General features: G+C 39.4%; 1 protein-coding gene across 1 annotated transcript in view; it reads right to left on the bottom strand.

Annotated features, from left to right (window-relative positions):
- The window catches only part of MEDAG (mesenteric estrogen dependent adipogenesis), a 29,771-nt gene extending 19,954 nt beyond the window's left edge, over positions 1 to 9,817 (bottom strand). Inside the window, exon 1 of the mRNA XM_003764499.3 lies at positions 9,003 to 9,817. Coding sequence (XP_003764547.1) covers positions 9,003 to 9,316 — 314 coding nt within the window. The 5' untranslated portion in view covers positions 9,317 to 9,817. The remainder of the gene's footprint in view (positions 1 to 9,002) is intronic.
- Between the last annotated feature and the right edge of the window lie 385 nt (positions 9,818 to 10,202).

The following is a 10,202-nucleotide window of genomic DNA, read 5'->3' on the forward strand; positions in this document are numbered from 1 at the left end:
TTTGGAGAAGACAGTTCCAATTGAATAATGAGATCAGAAGCCAGAATTCAGGACAGTTTAGAAGCAAGGAAGTTGGAGCAAGGAGAACATTTAAACAGGGAGGGCAGCTTTTATATCTTCAGCAAGTCTCTGTTAGCAATATATGACACTGCCCTACTAATGCCCAACATGTGTCTCTCCACTGCCTTCTGTGCAACATAAAATATTAATTCTTTAGGGATTGCATTATTATATGACTCACAAAAACACAGCCTCACTAAAAGAATTTTAATGATACAAATGAAGGACATAAGTTGGGGTCATTAAAAGGACCATACTATCTCTCAAAGATTAGTCAGCTCACTAACAAAGACCCATTCAACTATGGGCCCAGTTCCTTGTCTTTCTAAGGTATCTTGTAATGTACTTCTGGAGGTCCCTGTTTGGGCGCCAAAATGTAGTGTCCGGACTAGCTCTGTGGAGGATCTCAGGACCAGCCTTGATCTTAGTGGAGTAGTGCAGGAAGCAGGAGAGCCACCAGGAGGATGGCCAAAGATGGAATGTCTTTATTTCCAGTCTTCTCAGCCCTTAAATACCTCAGTATGATTACATCATTACAGCAAACTAAATATGTGTGAACTAGAGAACCATTATTTCATCAATCACACTGAGTTAACATCCTGTTGTAAGTATTTTTGCTTCAAATATACTTTTCTCAGAATTCCCCAATATCTAGGGTCCTCTACAGTATCTGTTCAAGATTTACTGAGAGAACAATGCTATTCTGGATTGTCACTCCAAATACATATCCTATTCTAAACAACAGGTATTCTTTTTTGGTTCCCAAAGCAACAAGAGAATTTCTGTCTGCGGCTCAGGTCTCTTACTGCACTAAGATAAGAGAAAAACAGTGATGGGAAGAAAATTCTGACTCTGACTTCTTCACATCATTACAATAATGAAAGAACACTGCCCCAAGGTCTGTTTTGAATTTCCAGGCATTGCTCAGGGAAGTCAGGGAAGTTCAAAGGTCACATTGCCTTCATTCAAGGCTAAAAGAGAAACTACAAGTTTGACCAGTGGCAGTGGATGAGTATCCTTTTCTTCCCCTTCTCTTTTACTTGCTTCCAGACATATCTACCCTTATCTTTCCTGCTATAAAATTCTACTTTTCCATGGTACTTACACATTCCCCTTCTATATAAAGATGTAGAAGTTGATGCTCTAGGCTGTCTTACTTTTTTTTTTTAATAGATGAGCCTGACTCTGAGTGTAAATGAAATCTTCAGATAACTATCTCTGTGTTGATTCAGATTGGAAGCAATACCTAATCAATAGATCCCTCAGATAATTTTTACTACCACAGTTAGGTTAAACTCCTTTGAGTGAATTTTAAAATTGGCACCTTATAAAAAAAAAAGTAATGCAAATACAATTGACTAAATCACTCCTGATCTCTCAGTCAGTGGTTCAGATGTACTCAGTGACTGTCACCATTACAGAGAATATATTCTGTACACCAAAAGGACAAGGCACTAGGAACACAAAAATGATACCACGCTCAGTCCTTCAAGTTGCTAAATAAGCACATGAAGTTTCATTCCTCTAATTATCAGCTCTCTTCCAAAAAAGTACTCAACCCTACCGTCTTTGTTAAAAGCACTATGTTACATTGACCAAACATGCTGTGCTTTTTAGGGATCTAAACAAAATGTGCTGGTGACATAAGTAATATGTGGAGAATGAAAAAATGGGAGTCTCCTACCCTTTCCTGCTTTCTGTCAGTTCCTGCTTCATCTTGTCATAGTTACAGAAAACACTGGGGCAAGGCAGTGATTAAAAGATACAGATGAATTAAACAGGAGAGCCTCATTATAATTTCAACAAATAAAGAATCCTTAACAAGGTCACCTCCTCAAAGCTGTACCTTTCCAGCTCTGTGACATTTCTAAAATAATCCAGAGAAATAAAAGCTACTGTGTACTCCACATGACTCTGAGAAGCTAAGAATCACAGCTCATATTCATAAAGAACTTTGAGATTTGCAAAGTATTTTATATATATTATCTCACACCAACTCTGCAGGGGAGGAGTTATTAATATCCCCATTTTATAGATAAAGAAACTGAAGCTTAAGCAATTTACCCAGATTTGCATAACTAGTATTAGAAGCAGAACTCAAATATAGATCTCTCTACTCTAACATTCTATCTATAACACCCTAGAAAAAAGCTACCAAAAAAAAAGGAATTATTATCCTTAAGCAGTTTGTTTAGGTTCTTCTAAAACAATAATGAATGATATTACTAACTCACATTTCTCTATCTGACCATAACCTCCTACCATTTCACCTTCCCTTGTACCTCACTCCTCCCTCAATCTATTTCTAATCCTGACCATGACTTCCCCATCCCTTGTTTCTGCTCTCTTGAGCGACTGCTTCTGTTCTTGTTTTATTTTCCTCTCTTCCTAAACTTGATCCCATAGCTCAGCTATATACTGTTCTCTATTCTCAAATCCCTTGTCCCATCGAGCTATCAGCACTAATTCCTTACCAAACCACAACAAGCCTTTTTATTCACATGCTGTTGAACTAGAGGAAGTCTTATAGCTCTGATGACTGGGGCTCTTACAAAGTCATGGTACCTAGTTTCAACCGGAGTCCTCACTGCAGCAAGGCAATTTTTTTTTATTCTTTGCTAATGAACTGCCCAATTGCCTTATTATAGCATCATCAGGACTGTGATTTTGAATTCAAAGGAGCTAAGAAGGCTTAAATCTTGCTTTGAACAACTACTACCTGTAGACTTTCATCTTGACATTCCTAAATCTTCGTTTCCTCATTTGTAAAATGAAGTAGTTGAATTATATGGTGCCTTATGGCTCTAAATCTATGATGATATGTTCTATATTGAAACACTATTCTCTTCCCTCCCTGCAAAGGACCTTGCCTTATACTTTTCTGAGTGAATTCCCTCATCTCTTCTAGTCTATATCTCAAAACAGTTTGATAATATGCTCCATCTTCTCCAATGTGCCAGTCTCTGGTGAAAACATGGTCCATTTTCTTACTAAGACCACTTCTCTACTTATGTCCTCAATCCCATTAGCCTCCTCTCTCTTCTGACAGCCTATCTCCACCTCCCTATAATTTTCAATCTCCCTCTTCCAGTTCTCTCAGTACTGCCTAGAAGTCTTCCCTAACCTTTAAAAACTAAACAATAACCAACTAACTTAACCTTCCTATCCTTTGAAGCTTCTGTGCTTCAGCTCTTTCTTTTCATGGTCAAATGTCTAGAAAAAGCTATCTACATTAGTTTCTTCAGCTTCCTTTATTTTCATTTCTCATTTCATTCAAGCCCCTTGAATTCTGGATTCTGTCATCACTCCTCAACTGAAATTGACCCATCCCAGGTTATCAATGATCTCTTAATTGTCAAAAATCATCTTCTTACTCCTCATCTCCCTGTAGACCTACTCTGTAACCTCTGACACTATTGGCTACCTTTTCCTCTCTAGGATTTCATGATGCTGATGTTTCCCAATTTTCTTTCTAACTGTTAGGTCACTCCTTAGAAGCTCTTTTGGTAGATCGTAGCCAGGTCTTATCCCCAGCATGTGGGTATACCCTAAGAATATGTTCTGGATCTTCTTCTAAGTACTTTTGACAACCTCATTAGTTCCTATGAATTTAACTATCACTTCTAGCACATGTATAACTCTATTCCTAATTCCTTTCTGAGATCCAACTTTATATTTCTAATTAACAACTGGGCATTTCAAACTGTATGTCCTATAGGTATATTAAAATCAATACACCCAAGTGAAGTGAGAAGAACTAGGAGAACCTTGTGTACAAAAGAGCAGTGGTGTACTATAAATGACTTAGTTATTCTTAGGAATACAATCATTCAAGATAATTGCAAAGGACTTATGCTAAAAAAAAAATGTTATCCATCTCCAGAGAAAAAATTAATGAAGTCTGAATGCAGTCTGAATGCATATCTAAGCATACTTTTTTTTAACTTTCTTCTTTTTTCTTGGAGGGTTTTTTCATCTGGGTTTTCTTTGATGATGAGTCTGCTTTGCATGAATGTATGTATGTATATATATATATATATATATATATATCAAATTGCTTACCTTCTCAAAGAGGGATAAGTGAGGGAAAGAATTTGGAACTCAAATTTAAAAAAAAACAAATGTTTAAAAAATTACATGTAATTAAGAAAAAATAAAATGAGAGGGGAAAAATCAATGTACCCCAAACAGAATTCACTCTCTTTCCTGTTAAATTTTCTCTTCCTAATTTTCCTCTATTCAGGACCATCATTTTTCCAGTTTCAAATTATCCTCTCCCATTATCCAATTATTGTTGGATTTTATCAATTCTATATCCACAACATATTTCCTCCCTGTCTTTTTCCTTTCACATCATCATAACCTAAAAGTCTTTACCAGTCATTTGAGCAATTATCATACCCATTCATTTCATTCATTCATTAAACATATAATCAGTAAGGCTGTACTTGGCACCTTGGTGGACGCTGACTTCTAGGAATTTCCAATATAGCAGGAACAATAATAAAAATATATAAATAAACACAGACCAAAGTAAATGCAAAGGACACTCTTTCAACATCCCAGACAGCTTTAAATGAAATAATTATACTTAATATTGTGTTTGTATCATTTTTAAACTAACTTTCGTAAGTTTGATTCAGTCACCAAACATTAAGCAACCATTATGTTCAGGCTACAATGCTAGATGCTTCATATACAAAACAAGATGAAAAACAACACAATTTCTGCCCTAAAGACACTTACATTCTACTGGAGAATGTAATGTGTATACAGATATGTAATCACAATACAATTTGAGAAGGAAGAGAGCAAGGATTCTTAGCTTTTGTGTGTGTGGCTTGAACCCCTCTTGGAAGTTTGGTGAAACCCATGGAGCCCTTCTCAGAAAAATATTTGCTACCTACATTAATAACTGAAAGAAATGTGCGATTTGTGTTAGAGGTTAGTGAAAATAAAGACATAACTTTTTTTCCATCTAAATTCATGGGCTCCTTGAAATCTATTCCTGGATCCCAGGTTAAGCACCTCTGAGCTACAGGGATTGGAAAAAAATTTTTCTGGATGAATTCCATCCAGAGCTGAATCTCATAGGAAGCAAGAATTTTAAGAGGTGAACACAAAATATATACCAGCCTCTGCAAATCTATACAAAAGTAGGAGATAGAATGCTGAGTTTGGAGAATAACACTGTGAACAATTTGGCTGGACCACTGCATGCATGAAGCAGGAAAAAATATGTCTAGAAAGATACATAGAACAAAGTCAAATCATAGAAGGTTTTAAATGCCAAAAAAGAAAAATCTGTATTTTTCCCTAAAGGGAATTGGTAGTCTCTGAAACTTCTTGAGCTAGGGAATGGGATAATTAAACTTGTGTTTTTTAGGAGGATTACTTTTATCAACTATGTGAAAGATGTATTGGAAAGGAGAGACTTAATAAGTAAGAAAATCAATTAGATTGCTATTGCAATAGTCCACATGATGAAAGCCTGATGAGCATAATAGCTGTTTAAATAGAAAGAAGGGGACAAGTATGAGACAGGCTACAGAAGTAGAGTTAGTAAGATTTGGAAACTAACTGGATGAGGGAGGATGATTTAAAAGAACATTTTCCAACTCTTTATTGTATGGCGATTCTACCCTTTTTGTCTTACTTGTATCCTATGCATACACTCACACACACACACACACACAAATACATATACACACTCACACAAATACACACTCCACCATTTTCACCACCACTCCCACCATTTTGAATGTCCCTTACCTATCTCTGTCTCTCTCTACTTCGTTCTGTCTCTCTCTTTGTCTGTCTCTCTGTGTAGCTCTCTGTGTGACTCTCTATTTCTCTCTCTCTCCTCACAACTTTACCTCTCTGTATAGAGTTGTAGCAGTTGGAAGAAACTTTTTTATTGTTTTATTATTTATTTTATTGTCCATATTTGGGGCAGATTTTACAACAGCTGCCCCAGCCAAAGAAATTCCATATCTATATTTTTAGATTTCAGAAAGCCGGACTAAATGGTGATGTTGTCTGTGGCATTGGCCAAGGAATTCCCTTAAAGCTACATGGTACTGGATACTGCCAAGAGAACATGGGACTAAGTCCAAAAGACTTGGATTCTAGTTCCAGCCCTAAAATCAAACTATCTGGGCCATTTACCCACTTCTGTGGATCCTATTTTGGAATTAGTGTGGTGTAGTAGCTAGCCAGCCAGCTTTGGAAGCTTTTAGAAGTCAGCTTTTGGAAGAATTTGGAAGAATTCTGTTCAAATACCATCTCTGGCACAGCTGGCCATGGGACCTTCAGTAACTCTAGAAGTTCTTAACCTGAAGTCCATGAATCCCATTTCAAGAAGTTTGTAGATAGATTTCAGGCATTTATCAACTTGGAAATTTTAGCATCTGGCTCTATATTTCAATATAATTGATTTCCTTTGTAATCCCAAGAAAGGATACTTAAGTTTTGCCACACTGCCAAAAGGGCTCATGACATGAACAAGCCTTAAAAATTCTGCTCTAAGATAGTAAGGTATAGAGCAGATGCTGATCTACATTAGTGGAAGAGGAGGAAGAAGAAAAGGAGAGTGAATGGGAAGGGAAATAAGAGGAAAAGAATAAAAAAAGAGGAGTGAAGAGGGGAAAGGAAGAAAAGGACTAAGGGAAGAAGAAAGAGAAAGAGCAGAAAGGGAAGGAGAAGGAGGAAGAAAGAGAAGAAGGAGAGTAGGAGGATAGGAAGGGGGAAGAGGAATATGGAGAGAAGGAAGAACATGTACTTTGTACTTTGTATATGGATACAGACAAATATAGAAAGAAAAATTTTGAAAAGCAAAAATTTACCAGCAGTCAGACAAAACAACAAATATTGGAGGAGGATAAAGAACTCATTTTAAAAGACTAACATTGCATGTTCTTCAGAGAAAACATGCATAGCTCTTTGCAAGCACTAATCATCAAATAAGAGATAAACCAGTGATTAAAAAAAAGTTTATGTGTCAGGAAACATTTATCTAGTAAGATGAGCAAACACAATCATTCATTTATTTCTGTAAGAATGCCTCATGTTAGTAGGAGGTGGTCACAACCTCTAAGATTATAGCAGAGCTAACTAAAGTTTATGCACATCCTGGGTTTGTTCTAGACACTTATTTTTGAAAAAAGCAATTTCACTATTTCCAAGTCAGAATTTCAACACGATCCATTTTCATTGCATAGAGGCAAATTAACTCAGCATCCCCTTCATATTACTCTTGAATTTTCTTTCTTAGTTGCTTATGCTTAGGATGCTCTCCTCTTCCCAGCTCACCAAGCATACTCTCTTTCATCATTTAGAATTTCAAAATCTTTCCTTTTCAATGAAAATGAGTTTCCTAAGTAGAAGAAACTTTGATGTTAATACACTCTGCCCTCTCTTTCCCTCTCACACCTGGAATGTTCTGCCTCCTGAACTCTTCTTTATTAAGTCCCAACCCCATCCCACGCTCTTCAAGACCCAGCCGAAGCCATTCCCTAGAAAAGAACTTTTCTGATTACCTTAGATGTTATAATTTTGTCCTCCCACTAATTATTCCGTATACAATTCTGTTTACATTTTGCACTTATTTATCTTATTGTACATGTAGTTTCTTACCATCAATAGAATTTAAGCCTTTGCAGGACAGGAACTAATTCCTTCGAATCTTTGTCTCCTCCATGTTTGGCACATAGTAGGCACTCAATAAATTATTGTTTACTTGAAATGGATTTCTTTCATCATTCTATTCTGCCACACTACTCAAGCAGTTTATTTTTCATCCCACAGTTTACTGACCATTCATACCACTATTGCTTTTAATAAGGACAAAGACTGAACCTTATATTTCACTAAGTCTCATCCTCCCCTAGAGGAAATGCTATTCAGCAGCTTCTCTGCATCTTAACGAAAGGCTTCTTAAAACTTTTTCCACTCAGAATCCCGGGCATACGAATTAGTATATTAAACAAGTATAAAAATCAAACATTTATTGGTGATAAATCATGACTTTGCAACCCCCATATTCAGTCATATGACCCACAAAACTTTGTCTTGGAGAATTACATAGAATAGAGATTAAGTGACTTATCCAAAATCACAGAGCCAGTATTTGTCAAAAGTAAGTACTAGAACAGAGCTCTTTCTGTCTTAGAGAAGAGCTCTTTGTCAACTAATCCTTAGTTCTGAACAGTTATAATTCATTTTATTCACTGATCACTATTTACTCAGTAATCTGTCCAACTGACTTCTCTCTTTGCCGATCCTTGATCCTTTGTTTAAATTGTAAATTTCTAGTATGGGGACAAAGTTTGAGTTTACTATGTACAGCATATATCCCTGTGGAAGCTCTAATAACTAGTTCTTCAGAGTGGAAGCAGAAGTACACTTTCTTTATGCTACCTGTGAAAGCCTTTAGTTTACAGAATCAAAATTGATCGCTTCTCCCCTTAGGCCAAATCCTGGGCCTTCAGATTTCTGTAGTGTTCCCCAGTCCTAAAGTAGAGGAAAGACATTTCTCAACTGACTCTACTTCCCCCAAAGGAACTCACTCTTCTAGACTGCAGGAAACATAAGTCTATTTGTTCAGCGATTTTGATGAGGAAGACCCCATGCAAGGTCACATAACCCACCCAATTTTCCAGACCTTAGAATTAGTGCTTTCCCGACAGACTTTGACCTGCACCTGCGAAAATGTAATGCCAAATACAGGAAATTTTATTGGAAGAAAATTGGTGCACAGCCGCTGCTGGGCAAAGCAAGAAAACATCAAATTTGGAAGCTGCGAATGGGGAAGCTTCAGGAAGGCAGGGATAGCTCAGCCTCGGGTGACTGAGAAGGGAGAATAGAGGGGGGAGCACAGGAGAGTTCAGCATCTGGGGGAGGGGAGATGGGATGCAGGCCCGCCGCGAGCCTAGGTCACTCACCTTTTTAAGTAGTTGCTGACTCTGTAGAGACTCCCATCTAAGCGCACGAATCCGTCGCAGAAAACGTTGAAGCCCCCACGTGAGGCCTCCTGAGGCCTAGGCCCCAGGACCAGGAGCTGGTCTCCCAGCAGCTGGAAGAAGCCCGGCTGCATGTGCAGCAGCTGCTGCAGGGGCAGCAGGGCCAGCTCACAGTCACAGGTCCACAAGCTCCGAAGCTCCCCAGAGGAGATGGAGGTCAGGCTGGGCCGGGTCGGCTGGGGGTCCTCTTCTATCCCGCTCCAGTCGGCCGGCTGCACACACCCTGCCACGGCCATTGCTTGCTTTTCACCCTGAGCCCCTGGGTGTACCTAAAAGCCCTGCAGCAGACCCAAAGCCCCAGCGGGATGAGAAGTCCAGCAGTTCACCCTTTTGCTCTCTAGTTCTCAACCTCTCTCTCCTCCCTTTTCTCCCTACCCCTGATTTGAAATGGGTGAGTTCTCAATTCCTGGAGTTTTGGCTTTAGTGTATTAATCTGTCTCCTCTGTCCCTTGGCTATCTGCTTAGCCACTCCTGGACTGCCTCCCTGGCCGCTGCTGGGATGCTGCCTGCCTCCTCCCCCTCAGACCGGGCCCTCACCTCACAAAACAACTGCCCAGTTAGGAAGGAAAAAAGGAGACCAAGGCTTAACGATGTCCTTTTATCCCTGCTAAGCTCAGCCCCCTTGCCCCCGCCCAGCCCACAGGCAGGACCCTAATTGTTGTGATTTAAGTTATCATGGTCTTATGACTTGGCACAAGCTGCCCTCGCACTACGTGCTCTCAGCCAAGGGTTATTCATCTATCCCTGTCCGCAGCTTAGCATCCCTAGACTTTGGGGCCCCACCCCTGGCTTCAGGAGTCAAAGCCTCCCCGGAGTCCCATGCAGCAGAGCTCAGGCATCTGGACATCCGCGGGCGGGAGCAGGCAGACTCTTTCCAGCTGGCCAGAGCCCAAGAAACCACCCCCCTCCCCATAAGGATGATTGGTGCAATGCTTGCCACTACGTGTTCTCTTTCCCGCTTCCCCCTGCAACCTTAGCCAAAGTTCGCTTACTTCATTCAATCCCAACTGGATTTCTGCCTTTTCTCCTTGCTGAGAGCCAAGACTGTTCAGTTCTGGCCCAAAAATTTGTTTTCCACTCGCTCCTCCTTTTCTCCTGGGTCCTGGCTTCATGTTCACACCC

Source organism: Sarcophilus harrisii, chromosome 3 (genome assembly GCF_902635505.1).
Source record: "Sarcophilus harrisii chromosome 3, mSarHar1.11, whole genome shotgun sequence".
In the NCBI taxonomy this organism is placed as follows: Eukaryota; Metazoa; Chordata; class Mammalia; order Dasyuromorphia; family Dasyuridae; genus Sarcophilus; species Sarcophilus harrisii.